Source organism: Rhinolophus sinicus, linkage group LG05 (assembly GCF_036562045.2).
Source record: "Rhinolophus sinicus isolate RSC01 linkage group LG05, ASM3656204v1, whole genome shotgun sequence".
Lineage (NCBI taxonomy): Eukaryota > Metazoa > Chordata > Mammalia > Chiroptera > Rhinolophidae > Rhinolophus > Rhinolophus sinicus.
In genome coordinates, this window is record NC_133755.1 from 6,096,285 (window position 1) to 6,112,811 (window position 16,527).

At 43.5% G+C, this 16,527-nt stretch overlaps 1 protein-coding gene across 4 annotated transcripts in view; it reads left to right on the forward strand.

The window, feature by feature from the left end:
• The first annotated feature begins 216 nt into the window (after positions 1 to 216).
• ATP6V1C2 (ATPase H+ transporting V1 subunit C2) overlaps positions 217 to 16,527 on the forward strand; it is a 43,806-nt gene continuing 27,495 nt past the window's right edge. For 2 of the 4 annotated variants that reach the window (XM_074331687.1, XM_074331688.1), the window contains exons 1-3: positions 463 to 602; positions 1,544 to 1,698; positions 3,460 to 3,527. In XM_074331687.1, coding sequence (XP_074187788.1) covers positions 1,570 to 1,698; positions 3,460 to 3,527 — 197 coding nt within the window. In that variant the 5' untranslated portion in view covers positions 463 to 602; positions 1,544 to 1,569. Of the gene's footprint in view, positions 353 to 454; positions 603 to 1,543; positions 1,699 to 3,459; positions 3,528 to 16,527 lie in introns of those variants that run through there. The other 2 variants (XM_019749297.2, XM_019749376.2) reach the window with 2 other exon arrangements.

Here is a 16,527-nt window from a genome sequence, read left to right on the forward strand (position 1 = left end):
CGTCTTCTGTGCCGTCTGCTCTGCAACGTTGTGGGGCTGGAGACTCCGTCGGATCTCCCCAGCACCGCGCCAGGACCAGGCCTCCGCGGCGAGGGTCTTTGGGGTCTTTGTCAAGACCCGAGGGGCAGCGTCCGCTTTCCGCTGTCCCCCGGGACGGCCGGAGGCCCCCCAGTCCGGCGACGGCGGGAGGCGGGCGGCCGGTATGCAAATACCTGGCGGGCGGGGGCCACCTCCCGCTCTGATAAAAGCTCTGGGCGGGGCGCCGCGCAGAAGCCGCTGCCTCCCGGGAGCCGGCGGTGCGCTCCGGCCTCGCGCCCACCCGCAGCCTGCTCGCCTGGCTCCCTGGCTCCGGGTAAGGACGCGCGGGATCAGGGACCCGAGGCGGCTGGGGGCGACGCGCGCGCCGCGACCAGGGGCCCATCGCGAGCCGCCCGCGTCCTCTCGGTCCCCGCAGGCGCCGTGCTGGTCTGCGCTTTCTCCGTGGGAACCAGGGAGCCGGTGTCCCCGCTGCGCCATCCCCGGAGGCAGACAGGTGGCATCTCCCCAGGTTGTGCGCAGGGCCAGTTTCTCCCCGGCCATAAAACAGAAAGGAACTGCGTTCGGTGCGTGCGGGGTTAGCAGGGACTAAGATTATTTTAGACTGGAGTAAAATGGGAGTCAAAAAGAAAAGCTTCCATGATGGGTCTCTGGCTGTTGTCCTGAGTTTTTTCCCCTAGCTATCCGGAGACACTTTGGAGGAGGCAATGGGAAGGGAGAAACAGGCGGAGGCAAGAAAGGTGTGCGTGTGTACACGTTTGAATGGGCGGTATTGGTCGACTTTAGAGGCCGCAGATACTGGACAGAAACTGCCTGCCGGGCCCAGCAAGTGACCCACTCTGGAGAGTGGACATCTAGTCTTGTGGGAAAGCGACTTTAGTAGTCCCCCTTCCCAACACCCCCCTTTTTTCCCTTCTTACTTTATAAAAAGAGGAATCTTCTGAAATCTATTTTTAAAGCTATCACCCATCTCAAGGTGGGTAAGTTAAGAGCTGGCGTTTGCCCAGGTGGTCTATTATGAAAACACCCCCTTGTCTCATTCCTGCCTCCACCCCATCCTGCATCCCAGAAGATGCAACATGGGAGGGAGGAAAATATCATTCCAGAAGGCGCCCAAGCCCAGCATACTGTTCCGCCCCATTTTATGATGTTGGGTGTGGGTCTCTCACTGGAGGGGAGAGTGGAAGGAGAAGTAAGCAGGCTCTCTCCTCCACCCCCTCTCTTCCTGAAAATCACTCAGAACAACCCACGGAAGGAGGACGTTTGGGAGTCTTTGTGAAGTCCCGAGGGCTGTTCTAGTGGAGATAACATTACCCATCAGCTTTGTGCAAATGGGTGTCCTTACAATTATGGAATCTGAACTGGAAGGTCAAAGGGGCCAAGAATGGGAACTGGGAAAAGTGACAGATCCTGGAGAGGATTAATTCTGAGGGTCGGGAGTGGTGAAGAAGTAGAGATATTTGATGCTTCTGTTTCTGTTTGTGTGTGTGGCTGTGCTTCTGGTCAGTAACTGGATAAAAGAAGACTGGAAACATGTCGGAGTTTTGGTTAATTTCTGCCCCCGGCGATAAGGAAAATTTACAAGCTCTAGAGAGGATGAACACAGTGACGTCCAAGTCCAACCTGTCTAATAACACCAAATTTGCGATTCCTGACTTCAAGGTAAAGTTCACGGGGAGGAGGAAGGAGGTGACGGATTGAGTGGGGGTGGTGTCTTCTGGGAAGCCAAGGAGAAAATAACAGGGCAAAGGCAGCAACACTGAGAATCAGCCTGGGGGTAATGATGGTCAAGGGGGACTTCACGCCACAGCCCCAAATTACTCATGGTGCCTGTGGATCTAGAGCCACAGGACAGAATGAACAAATGAACAGGGAGAGAAGGGTGCAGGCAGCAGTGTCTTCAAAAAGTGCGAAGAGCATCTTACACACTTGGGTCCTTGTGAGTTTCTTGGATTCTTCCTGTTTTGTCTTCAACATCTAAGAAGACCAACAATATAGTTTACATGTGCAGGCCTGGAGAGCTTCAGCCTTGATTGTGTTTTTGAACGGGGAGCAGGGCAGGAAATCCAGGATCCTTCTGATTTTGACAGAGAGGAAGGAAGGGGACTTAGTGGTAACTGGGCAGATGGCAGAAAGAGATTTGACAGTGCATGAGTGTCTAAGGGCTCTTGCCGTGGAGAACAAAGTTCAAATGAAACAGACATGAAAGAGGAGCCAGAAAGGTACACACTTCTTACTTCAAACAGAGTGGACTTTTTGCGGTGCTTCCTAAGATTGTAGGCTTCCAAGGGGAGGAAGCGTTGTGGGGGCTGGAGGGATGGCATTAACCACCCAGAGGTAGCCCTTTTAGCAAATTGCCATATAAACCTCAGTTTGCCCCTCTGCCTAAAAAGCTGCCCTGTCAGCTGCCCCAGTTCTTGGTGATGCTACTAGAGTTGTTAGCGTTTATCAAGCACTATGCTAATGGTCAGTCACTTTAAAGGCATCATCTTGAATCTTCGACAAGTCCCACATTATAGATCAGGAAGGCCTGAGAAAAGAGACCAGGGCTGTAGGACCAGTAAGTGGCAGCCTTGGGTTCTGAACCCATATCTTGCTGACTTTTCACACGGGCCACTGTCCAGTGACGGACGCCATGACAGTCAGCATCCACTCATCGTTTACTCTGTGTGAGGCAGTGCACTAGACTAGAGGGTACAAAGATACAAATGGCACCCCTGCCCAAAGTTGCTGAAAATCAAGTTGCTTAAAAGGAAGCAACTTCTCCTACTAGACATATCCAAGTTTCCTAATTTCCTAATTTCTTTTTAATGTCTGATTGGTGGGTAGTAACATGAAGACCACGGTTTTCCTTCTGATTCTGTGAATAGACCTTTAAATACAGTTTTGGACTCTGTAATAATTTCCACCCCAAGAAACAGATCCTTGTAAGTAATCTGAAAAGGACTGCCATGAATGATGAAATGGGAGGGGGAAAAAGCTGCCCTCTGCCCCAGCAAGGTTATCATTAGTGATTTCAAAGAAGAACAGAGAAAGGGATTGGGGACTGTCTTGGAGAAGAAAGGCTTTTAGAAATAACTTCCTTAACTTACTTTCTGGTATATCTCCTAGGCTATGGGGATTAATCCATGACTAATAGACCACCATTCAAATAGAAAAATGATCTGCGGGCAGATCACAACGTAGTAGTCACTTCTTCCAAAGACAGAAATATGACAGCTTATCCAGCACACACACACACACACACAAATCCCCAATCCACTGGTTTCCCTTAAGAGCGCTTCCCAGTTTCCAGTTTGACTATTGACCAAGGACAACTAACTCAAGATGGAAGTTGCAGAATTCCTTGTACTATTGTTGAAAAGGCACCCTTACTTCTCTGCCACGAAACGTGAGCCTCTGACTTCTTTATGCTCTTCCTAGGTGGGGACCTTGGATTCCCTGGTTGGCCTCTCTGATGAGTTGGGGAAACTCGATACCTTTGCTGAAAGGTAAAATATTTCTTATTTACTACATACAAGTGAGAATTTGACGCTGTTGTCAGATGACACATGCTCTTGCTTTGGCTGAGCACATTCTTGTCTAAACTCGGTCCACAGGGTTGGTCCCTGTGAGGACACTGGGTAAACAGCCACATGCGGGGTCCATTGCATAGTTGTATTTGCTGGAGGGAGCATTTTTCCAAACCAAGAGGACTATTGCATAAGGTGCTGAAACACTTTGAATACTAATTGGTGCCTTTTTCCTTCGAGGCTTTTTGTTTGCTTTTGTTTTTGTAGTAACAGATGCACATCGGAAACAAATTCAAAGTACAAAAGGAAGGCTCTCCAGTGAAAACTGTCTTCCTCTGATCTGTGTTCCTCTTTCCTCTTCCCTCATGTCTCCGCTTTTGAGGCAACGTTATTATAATTTTCTAGGAGAGCCTTCCAGAAACAGCCAGTACACATACAAGTAGCAATGACTATGTTCTTAGAAACCATTTTCTACAAATGATAATGTGTGTTCTGCTCCTTGCTTTTTTCACTTAGTCACGTATCTTAGATATAGTTTCATGTCAGTCCATAATTGCACATTCTTTTTACTGGCTGCATTACCTTGAATAGATGTTGCCTTCATTTATTTGAATTTCCCTATTGATGAACATTTAAGTTTTCTAGTCTTTTGCTATTGCAAACACTCTATAATTACAGTCCTTTTCCTTACTTCGTTGTGTATCTGTAGGAGTGGGATAATTAAAAGTCCAAATGCTAGGTGAAAGAGTATTTGCATGTGAAATGTTACAGATCTGTCCAAATTACCCTCCTAGAAGCTCGCCCTATTTACACTCCCACCTAAAATGTCTGAGGATATTTTAGAGTCTGAAAATCTTTTTTTTTAAAAATTATTACAAATCTGGTACAAAATCATTGCAAATATTTATAGATCATAGAAAAGCATGGAAAAGCAAATACAAATCTCCCATAATTGTGCCACCTAGAGATAACTGCTTGTTATATTTGTACTGTGTATATCCAATTTTCCTACACATACATATTATTTATGCATACGTATATTAATAAAGGTGATAACATGTTATGCATGTTTTGTAACTTGCTTTTTTCCCTTCATGTCTTATTCTTTCCATCTCACCATTAACCATTTCGCTGTAATATTTTTCCATATGGATTTGCCATAATTTATTAGGCAGTTTTTAAATAATAATAATCCCTTACTTTGGTGAAAATGAAAATCTGTTGTATAACAAGTGATTTTGAAAAAATGCCAATGAGCTAGATGAGGAAACAGTCTTCAAGGATCAGATCATACACCTGCTGAAATGACTGCTTGATCTCGCTGCCTTCCTACAGGGTTTCAGGTTTTCAGGGCCTGTGGACATGTGCTACTTTTTCGTGTCAGTGGAATGGTGATATGGCTGTTACCTCCCTTTTAAATGCCTTTTTATGGAAAATGGATAATTAGGAGTTCTAGTGGTCATACTTTGAGAATTTCTGACCCGCAGATGGGCCTCGTGGGCCAGGAATTAGGTTTTCTGTGTGCAGTTGCCTAAGACTAAAAAGCATCCCTTGTTGGTAATGTTTTGCTCTATGTGGGATGTTGGGCTAACGACATAAAGGCAGTCCTCATCACCAGGTAGTTTGCAGCTCACAGTCTTTCAGAAAGAGAACTAACCTATGGCTTTCTTATCTGTAAAATGGGGTAATAGTGATCATCTCTGTGCTTTCAGGGAAGAATGAAGGGGGATAAATTCATCTTAAATCCAGTATTATCACAGGACGTGTTCTGTGAAAAAGTCATGTCCAAGAAAAAGCGGCTCGATCCTGAAATAGCTAGTTTGTTGGGCTGTTCTGCCCCCTGGGGAGGTGGGTCTGACAGATACCGTGGAAGCCAGCCCCCTGCCCTAGGCTGACGATGGCTTTCGGCCAGACAAACCACAGCATGAGGCTGTGCAGTGAGGTGTGACCACGCTGGCATAAGAAGTGTGAATTGTTCCTAGGCCTGCTGCAGAAAGGACGGCTACTTAGCATTTTATTTTTCCTGATCTTTTTAGACCTTTCTTTGCTACCCACTTTTTTCCCTAGTACAAGTCCTTTAACCTCTTTCTTATCCAGCAAAGTCTCTAGCTCTAAAATTCTGTGATCCTGGATTATTACTTCCGCTTTTGTTTCTTTTGTTTCTTTCCCCCCAGTAAGCATTAGTGTTTTGTTCTGTGCCTGTTTGTTGTATAATTTGCTTGTGATGGTGGGATAGCACCTGCTTGAGAAATAATATCAAAATGTGTGAGCAAGTAAGTTAAGGCTATAATTGTGAAATAAATATGACCTATTTGAATTAAAGTGTTTTTTTAATAGGCTAGGTGTGGTAAGAATGAAAATTACTGTGTATTGTTTCATTTTTCCTTGTATATATATTCTCAGAAGCCTTTCTGTGGGGATGGAGTGAGAAAAATGGTGCGATCTGAGAGCCCCACAATTCTTATTTCAAGTGTTTATTTATGTAGTTCAGGAGTCAGGGTACCTTGTCTTAGGAGTTAATACTGGAGCTTGGGGTAAAATAATGGGATATACTAATAACATCAGGAGACCGGTTTCAGGTTTTTGAAATGCCCTACCGATTCTCGGAAAGTACTCAAGTGTTATTACATAAATAAATGCTAGCTGACTCTGTAACCCGGGCAGCATAAACCTGTCAGCTCTGCTTCTGGCCAGGAGAATAGAGAAGGGACAAGAGTTTTCAGGGTGTATCGTTTCCATATCCTTTTATTATTTATTTACTCAGGGCACTAGAGTGTTTTTCCATGTTAGCTGGAAGGCGGGGTTTGCTTACTGGAGACTTACCTTTATTTTTGATTTATTCTCCCATGCTGTCTTTGTTAATTTAGTCTGTATTTACACTAATATTTGAGAAAACACACGACTTTCTCTTTTAAAAAGGCAACACCTATTTCCCCCCAGTGTGTGGAGTCCTTCACAGTATCTTAGCCAGTTTTGTGGTGCTGGTTGAAACATTACCAGGCTCTCGGGCATTCAGGTTCCCTCATGGGCTTCTATGGTACATTGGTGACTGTCACTTGTGCCTGAGTGCGTTCCCTGGCTTGTGGAATAGCTGTTGGCTTTTCTTAACCCACGTGGTTCCATGCAGTTGACTGAGGATTGGCCGATCAAAGATTACACAGCTGAGCGTGGATGTCTGCTCAGGCATGCAGATCTTAGGGAGTCCGTTCACCCAAGGGCATTCTAAAGAGAAGCTAAGTGTAATTTTAAAAAATTACCCAAACTTCTCTGTTCCTGCAAGAATATCAGGTGGAGATTATCTGCGTGACATTTCTGCGATTAATTAGGCAAATATCAGTTGAATGCCTGTGTATGCTGTGTGATTTCTTGATTCCTCAAAGCTGCTTCGTAGTCCTACTGTGTGTTCGCTGTTCTCCTGCTCTCTCTGAAGACTGCTTCAGACTTTCCTCATGCCCCATTTACCCCCATTATCATCTACCCCCCAGACTCTCCTCCCACCCCCCTCCTCCCACCCCCCTGTCTTCAGATCTTCTGGTTTACCCTCTCCTGATACAACTGAGTATGACCCCTTCTTCACAGCACTCACCACAGTGGACTTTTACATTTTCTTAGGGATTATTTAGCTGTCTCCCCAACCAAACTGTAAGTTCCAAAAGGCCAGTCTTTTGCACAATTAGATACCCAGAACCTATAACACCATAGGCCCTCAATGACCAGCAGAATGAATGAATGGAAGAAAGATTTCTGGAATATTAGAGATGCACAGGCCTTTAGAAATTTAATGTAACCCCTTCATGTTCCAAATGAAGAAACCTGCCCAGAAAGAAGCTGCTAGAAAGAGCTGGAGGGGCTGGGGGTGACAGAGGGGGAATAGACCCTTGATTCAGATTCACCAACTTGCCTATTAATGGATTGTCTGTCTGTTTGCAGCTCCCTGCCTCTAACTGGTTCCCACCAGCAGGACTTGGGTCCTGGGCTTTATATGAACCAGCAAATGGCCTTTTCCTCCTTCCTTTCACCCTCCCAGCCTCTACAATCAATCACTGCTATTATTTATGATAACACTTAATAGTATTTTTAAATACAGACGTTTGAAAATGTGTTACTCATTGCTCAGATAATTACTGTTGACATTTAAAAAAAGTAATATATTTACACATTTAAAAATATCAAATGGTATAAAAAGGTACAAAAAAAGAAAATAGTTCCACTTTACTCCCAACTCCTTTCCCTAAAGGGAACCATTATTAGGGTGTCATGTGGTTCCTTCTCTGGTAAAACAAAACAAAACATACACATACACTCATATGCATTCATGATGCTGTCCAAATATTTACCTTATTTTGACTAAGCACAAGTTTTTTTGTAAATATATATCCCAAGTAAATAGGGCAGAACCTGGCACATAGTTGGAGCAAAGATACTATTGATAATTCATTTGGGATTACACTAAAAACAGGGGGCATTGACATCTTTATAATTTTGAGTGTTTCCATGAGCACCTCTCATTTTTCAATTGACTTACATTTTTTCTTTGTTCCTCTAGTAGAGCTTTAATGTTTTATTCACTAAAGGTCTGGCACAATATCTTATTGATTTTTCCCTAAGTATTACATTTTTTATTTTGTTGCTATTATAAATGAGATGTTTTCTTTAAATGCTTTTTGTTTGTAAATAGGGCTTTTCATGTATTAACTTCATGACCTGCCAGCTAACTGAATGTCCTTATTGTTTCTAATGGCGCTTCAGCTCATATGCTAAGGTTTTCTAGGCATGTGATTATTTTGTCTACAAGCAATACTTTCTCCCTATTTTCTCTCATTTCTTTCCCTTGCTTAATTGTATCAGCTAATATTTCCCCCCCAAAATGTTTAATTTATCAGTGGTGGTCTTGGACCTCTTAGTCTTGTTCCTGACTTTAAGTCGAATAATTCTAGTGTCTTGCCATTAAATATTCTTTTGGCTCTTGTTTTGAAATATATATTATCACATTAAGGAAGTATCTGTTTCTGTTTTACTAGGCGTTTATCTAGAATGAGTATTGCATTTTTTTCAGACTCTTTTCGTGGCATGTAATGAATTGTTCCTATGTTTTATTTTTTCTTTGACCTTAATATGGTGTATTTATTAATAAATATAATTACTGAACCATCCTTGCATTCCAAGGAGAAACCTTCCTTGGAGTGTTGAACTCTTTTTGCTAATATTCTAAGATTTTGCCTCAGTATGCATGAATAACAATACTGACATCATAATGCGATCGTCATCACGTAATGATGGTTAACATTTTTGAGGGCGTACTCTGTGACCTCTCACAGATGTGCACTGATGATGAAGCAAAGGTTAGAGACCAGGGAGTTTGGCTCTGGAGTCCTCATTCTTAACCACAATATGAATATTGTGGTCTATTGTGTGACAGCACAAACTTAGAAAAGCCGTAATAATGTAGGAAAGATGGCTTTGTAAAAGGATTTGGAAGCTTTCCTCCTTTCTCTGTCCTCTCTACACTGTTCAACATGGCATCCACCAGCCACATAGACGTCTGAGCACTTGATATGGCTAGCTGGAATCAAGATGTGTACGAGTATAAAACACCTATCAGATTTCGAACACTTAATACAAAAAAAAGTAAAATCTCATTAATAAATTTTTTATGTTGATTACCTGTTGAAATAATATTTTGGACATTGGGCTATATAAAATATATTATTAAAATTAATTTTACTCTTTTTACTTTTTTAAGCATAGCTACAAGAAATTTTTAATTACATATGTGCTCAATTATATTGCTATTGGATAACACTGGGCTAGAGCTCTAGACCGTGCTTCCCAAACACACATGAATCCCCCTGGGGATCTTGATAAAATGCGGATTCTGACTCTGGGTCTGGGCTGAGCCTGGGAGTCTGCATTTCTTACAAGCTCCCCAGGGGTTCTGGTGTTGCTGGCCAGCAGACCACACTTGGCATAGCATCTCCCAACACTTTAAATCAGTGGCTGTCAAATTATAGTGTGCATCAGAATCATCTGGAAGGTTTGTTAAAACATGGATCACTGGGCTCCACCTCCAGAATTTCTGATTTAGTAGGTCTGAGCTGGGGCCTGGAGTCTGCATTTCTACAAGTTCCCAGGTGCTGGTCCTGGCACTGTAACTGAGCATAGCTGCTTTATATGGCAATGGATGATCTGTTCTGGAGAGTTTAATATAAGTCATCGTCATGTTATTATACTTGCTTTTTTTTTCGGAGCAGTTCTGTTCACAAATTTTCCAGTATTGTTGGTCTCTTCGTTTTCTCTTGGGGCAAAGAAGGGTGCTGATTTCGGTAAATTTCATTTTCCTAGAAAATATTCCATTTCATCAACTTTTCCAAATTATTTGCCTGCAGTTTACCAACATGTGTTTGTGTGGGTTTTATAATTGTCCCTGCTAATTTTTCATTTTTTGGTGTTTCATTTCCTTTGATTAGGCTACCCCCATCTATTTCATTCTTTGTTTAAAAGAAGCAGCTTCTTGCTCAAGTTTTTAAAATCAGTTTGATCAATTCTCTGATTTCGAATGTTTTAATTTCTGCATTTATCCCAATTTCCTTTCTCTTGCTTTATTTGAGTTTATTTTCTTGCTCTTCCCTATAAAACATATTGAGCTATATGCTTGCTTGCTTACTTTATTTATTTAGTAAGTTAGTTTTGTTCTGTAATGCTCAGAGCAATGAACTTTTCTCTGAGTATTATATAACTTTTGACATGTGGAATTTTTATGATCAGTTTTTTTCTAGATATTCTGCAAATTTTTAGTGTTGATTTTTCTTAATTTCTGGAAGGTTGGGTTTTTTCGGTGGTTGTTTCTGTTTTTGTTGTTCATTTCTAATTGTATTGCTTTGTTGTTAGAGAATGAAGTAAGTGCTATTTCTTCCTTGGGTATTTGAGGTTTTCTTTGTGACCTAATATAGTGCTGCTTTGTCTAAGTGGTGCATGGTGCCTGGGATGGGTGTATTCCCGTTCATTGTATAGAGTTGATTTGTCTACTGAAGTGACATTATCAATGGTTTTCACATCTGCTATGTCCATGTTTTTATACTGTGTGCCCTTTGCTGCTACTATCGGATGTGTCAAGCTCTATGACAGTTACACCTCCTTGATGTTCTCTAGTGCCTCTGTTTTTATTGTTTTCTGTCTTGAGTTCCATACTCTGTGATGGGTGTCACTTTCCTGTTTGGGTAACTGCTATTTATTAATCACATATTGTGTGCCAGGCACTGGATTAGGTGCTACCTGTTTCTTCATTTCCTCATAACGTCTTTACCATCTAGCCCTGTTTGCTGAGTGAATGTTCACGTTAAAAATGAGAACACTCACGTTTACAAAGTTAAGTCATTTGTACAAGGTCACATAGTTGATACGTGTCAGGCCTTAACCCGGTCGACCTGCTTCTCTCCCTTCCTTGGTCACAGGTCCTTGGCAGGTGGCAGTTAGCTTCTCCCCCACCTGCCTTGCCTTCACCCCTTCCTTCAGGCCCTGCTGGGACAGTCTCTGCTTTGCCTTAGGTGACTCAGCACCTGACAGGCCCCCTCCCCGCCCCCACCTCACCACCCAAACTTCCAGCAGCTCTCACCAAACCAGAAGTCCAGCCAGCAGGGAAGGAAGGAATGTCAGCTGGCTGCTTCTGTGCAGCAGGCATGGGGTAAGGGCCAGCCTGAGGCAACATTGTGAAATTCACAAAATAATTCCTTGGATTTCATTGAAGGCAAGTCCATCGTAGGCTTTGGCCAACTCCACTGCTCTCCAGACCTCAGTCCAGTCATGCTGGCTCCGTACTCTGTATTGGCTCTGAAGTCGATGGCAGCCGTCTAGACTGTTCTGCTTTCTAAGAGCTTACATGGTCCTTTTTTGCATAGCTTCATGTCCTAAATTAATATCATTTTCAACTGACTGCTTACATGGATACATTCTCCTTTTACATGGTCTTTCCCATCTCAGCAAAGGCTCCGTTAGCCCACGCACCCGGTGCTCAAGCAGTCTGGGCACCTTCGTCCTGACTGTCCCCTTGACACTCCAGTAAGAATCAAGCCCTGTGGGATCCACCTCTAAAAGCCATTCTGTATCTGCCCACTTCTCAGCGCTCTGCCTTCTTCCATGCCAGCTTCATCACGTTCCTGTATTTTTACAATAGACTTCTAACCCATCTCCTGTTCCCCTACTCTCCACACAGCAGAGTTCTTCTTAATAGTCATTTTTTCCTGCTGAGTAGTATTCCATTTTACATGGAAGCCTCAGTTTGCTTCTCCATCCACCTGTTGGGGGACATTTAGATGGTTTGTAGTTTTGTACTACGAAAAATAAAGCTGAATACTCATGTACACTCTTTGTTTTGACATATGTTTTCATCTCTCTCAGGTAAATGCAGCTAAGATCCTGGGTACCCAAAGTGTTAGTTCACATATCCCCTTCGACCCTCAAACCTGTGGATTGCTTCCTGATCCTATGGAATGGACGTGGCTTGGGGGAGGGCCACAGTTAGGACCCTCTAAGCATGGGGTCGCAGGCCTCGCCCCTTGCCATGGACTAAGCCTGGTATCACAGCTGCGTTGAGTACTATTTTGAAGACATAGGGAACACTGAGATTTTTTTTCTTTTCCAAAAGCAAATGTTCATTCTTTGAAAAGTTCACATTCTGTGAGATGAGGTAGATGAGGCGATCAACACTGGGTCATACTGAGTGAAGCAGGAGCATCCGACTGATGTCCTGTTTCACGTTTTAAGGCCCTTGTCCAGCTTTGTTCACTCTGGTCTCCCCATAACATTGCCTGGTATTTAATGGGCACTCAGTATGTTTATGTTGAATGCAAGAAGCTACATGTGTTGAGTGGGGGTGTTATCCAACACTATTGTATTCGTTAGGGGTGACTTGCCTTGAGGCAGGGGTACTTGTCCTGTTATAAAGGGTGAATAGCATCAACGTAGCTCGGGATATTCCAGGTGGCTCTGGATGGCTGGTGTGGGACAGGAAGGGTGGGGTGAGGGGCTGGAGAAAGAGGAAGACTGACAGGCTGGGGTGTTCCTTGTAAACTCAGCTAAGGAATTTGAACATCAATATTTGAACACCTTGGGAAATGACTGGCATAGCTTAAACAGTACAATGGCGCGCTAAGATGTGTATTTTTAGAGATCCCTCTGGCTGCTGTGGGAGGGATGGACAAGAGGAGGCCAGATTGGAAGAGGCAGGCAAAGCAGAGAGGAGACCGTTGAAGGGAACCTGGAGAAAGATGGCGTGACCTGTCTGGGACAGAGCCCAGGGAAGGGCTTGGATAAACTTACGGTAACTATAAAATATGGTGGTAAAGGAGAAGAAGGGAGCAGGGCCAAGGAACTTTGGAGAAGGGGATGACATCTGGCATAAAGGGCCAGAGTTGTCCTTGACATTCTCCTCCAGGCTGAGTCTCCACCTTGAAGCTGAGAGTAAGACCAGGATGTTGTGTGTGAAAGTATTCACGAAGCAGGTAGAAATACAGAAGGAAGATTTATTAAAGTAAGAGGAGGCTGGGCTGGGCAGAGCCTGCTGGAAACTACTGCCTCAGAGTCTTTGTTTCTTCTGAATGAAGTTTTATATTTTCTAACTAGGGATGTAAATTGCTTCAGTCTGTCATGGGCATCTTCCATGGTGTTCAGCTTTGTTTGTTGGGGTGGGGGAAAGTATGGTTTATTATGGCAACCTTTGCATATGTAGATTTAAGTTGGAGCCAGGAGTGGGTCCCATACAGTTGCAAAACCTCTCCGAAGCCACAAGGCCTGCATGGCTGAAGTAACAGAATCATTGAAACTGGTTATACATAGTAAATGGATAGTAAACAGAATTATTAAGGTTTGGCGGGAGGGGAGAGAGGCAAAGAAAAGAGAAAAAAACTTTCTGAACGTCCCAAGCCTTGTTAAAAGTCCCAGCACTTGTTAAATGGAATTATACCAAAGATCCAAATCTCAAAATAGAAGATTTAGTGCCATCACTAGACAATCCCCTGTCTTATCACAGGATATGTTTTTTTAATTGAGATATCTTTCACACACCATAACAGTCACGCCTTTGACATGTGCAATTCATTGGTTTCCAGTATATTTATAAAGTAATGCAACCACCACCACCATGTAATTCTAGAACATCTCTGTCATCTCAAAAAGAAAACCTGTACCCATTAGCAGTCGCCTCCCACTTCCCATCCCCCTGGTCATTAGACACTCTATGAATTTGCCTATAGTGGACATTGCATGCAAAAGTAAAGCCAGGCATTTTAAGATAAACCAGGAAAAGAAACACAGATTTGCTGTGAAATGTGTGTTAATGTAGCCCTAGAGGGGACCGACCAGGTGTGAAGTCCCAGCTGTCTTCACCGTGTGGAGAAAATGTTTGCCTGCACAGTCTGTTGTTTTCTTATTTCACAAGAACTCTCTTAGCAGAAACAGACAAGGAATTTAAATGTGGAGAGGTCTTATGGAAAAACAGTACTTTATTACATCCAATGTATTGCTCTAAAATTGAGGCAGGAAATACTGAGGCCTTGTTTTAGCCCTGGTCAGCTACAAAGGGGCCTTGTGACCTGCAGCAAGTCCCCACCTCTCCTTGGTCTCTAACGGCCCTTCCATCTGTGACCCATGCGATGATTCTGGGGGCAGATGCTGTTATGGTCACACTTCCTGGGCATAACCCTAAAGTAATGTTAAGGATTTTTTAAATGGGGGGGGGGAGAACTTTCATTTTATTTTTTAAGGTAATAAAATACCTACTTCATTTTATTATCATGAACATCCTGTTAACATCTTGCACAAATCTGTTTACAGTTTTGTCTTTTTTCGTTTGTTTTCTTTCTGGTTTTTGGTTTTTTTTTCCCCCTTTTTCTTCTATTTCTTTTTCTTTTTATGTCTACATTTTTGGTTATCTCCTAAAGTTTCATTTCCTTAAGTGAATTTACTGGTTCAAAGGATACAGACACATTTAAAGCTGTTTGTACATATTGCTAAATTGTTTTTCAATGAAGTTGCAAGGAAGTGCCATTTCATCATACCCTGGTCAGTTTAGTGCCTTGAAAAAACTTTGTTTATTTACCTGACAGTGAAAATGGTGTATGATTGTTTTAATGTGTATTTCTTGGATTACCAGCAAGGGTATACACATATTTTCAGGTGTTATCAGCCATTTGTAGTTCCACTTTTGTGACTTGGACTTGCTTGTTCTGGCCTTTGCCCATTCATCCCCCGAGGGCAGGCTACAGGTTGCATAACTCTGAGGTCCCTCTTCACCTTGTGTGCACTGGGGCGGCAAATGCCCTGTGAGTGGGGCAGGGCTCCATGTGAGTGGGGCAGGGTTCCATGTGAGTGGAGCTTCTGCAATTGGGCACAGTGACCAGTGGCTGCTAGGTGGATTGACTTTCTGGCCAACTCTCCAAAACTTAAACAAATGTGAGAGCTACTCCTTTTCATTTCCAATCCGGACACTTAGGGGACTGCCTAGTTTTCCCCAAAAGACTACAGGACCCTAGAGCATTTAAGCAGCACTTCGGAACAAGGAACCTGCCCTGTCCATGTCCCCCCCCCACACACACACCATGGGCACTTTTCCTCTGAGGGTAGGCTGGCTTTTGAAGAGGGCCAAGAAATATTATGCCATGATGTGAGTGAATCAAGCCGAATAATGCCAACTTGACAAAGCGAATTGTGTTTTGCGTGAGAAGGGTAATTTTGCTGAGTGGCTCTACAAACAATACGCAGGGGGAACCCCTCTAAAGGTGGAAACATCAGCCATTGCAACTTCCAGTTTCCCAGAAGCAAGGCCAAATTTAAAGCATGGTATCTCTGTGGCCTGAATTGCTCTCCAGTCACTTTCCTGATGACTTTGCTTCAAGGCATTTTGAGATGATTTCATTGTCCCTTGGTGAGGAGGAAGCAGAGACAAAGGAGCAGGGTGAGGTGCCCAGGGCCTCCCTGAGTTACCAGCTGGTGGCTGTATCTGGGCCTCACGTGGCTCAGGGTTCTTTCTTGTGACTGCAGAGGCTGGGCCTGTCCAGGCTCCTCCATTGAGATGCTGAGGACAGAACTGTGCCTGGAAGTTTGGTTATCCAGAGCGGGACATCTTATCCCCTGGTGGGCCGAGAGCAGCTGGTGTGGTGGGCAGAGGCTTGCTTTAGAGGCAAGGTAGTGGTCAGAACTAGCTGATGTCCTGGCCACTGGCGGAGGGATATTGGTCAAGTTTCTTGGCCTCTCTGAGCCTCAGTTTTCTCAGTTCTTGGGGGCCTCCCCTTGTTAGTGAAGAGAATGCGGATACATTATGCAAAGTGCCTTTCTGAGAACAGCTCACTAGATAAACACTATTGTTATTCTTGCTTTAAAACCCTGTGGAAACTCCAGCTGTCACCTGTTGGCCCTCTCTTCCCTGACTTGGGGTAACTTCTGAAAAAAGAGACCTACCTCAGCCCGCTTTTGTCTGAATTATCCAGAAAACCCAGGGAAGAGGGAAAACCTCTTTCCTGTGGCGTCACAGACTTGCACTAAGCAACTTGGAACCTGATACCCACACTCTCCAAGACAACTGGGTGTAGGAGACCCAGCTGCCCCATCTTACTCAGCTCCCCATTTGACTGCCAAGATAAAGGAGATTAATTTGAAAGAAATCTTTATGGACTGACCCCAGTAACACACTCTTGACTTATTCTTTTGTTTACTTATTACTTTGTTTATTTGCAATACCATTGTTTTTTAAAATTATTATTAATAAATGCTGGTTATTTTAAAAATTCAAATCCCACCTCTGCTCTCCCTCCTTTCCCCAGCTCCTGGAAACCACCACTGTATTTGTTTCTAAGAATTTGACTCTAGATGCCACATATAAATGGAATCATACTGTCGGCATAGGCAATGTCCAAACCTGTTGAGAATTTCTGAAAGAGTTTATTTAAGCCAAACTGAAGACGTGTGTGGGGAGCAAGATCTCAAATGC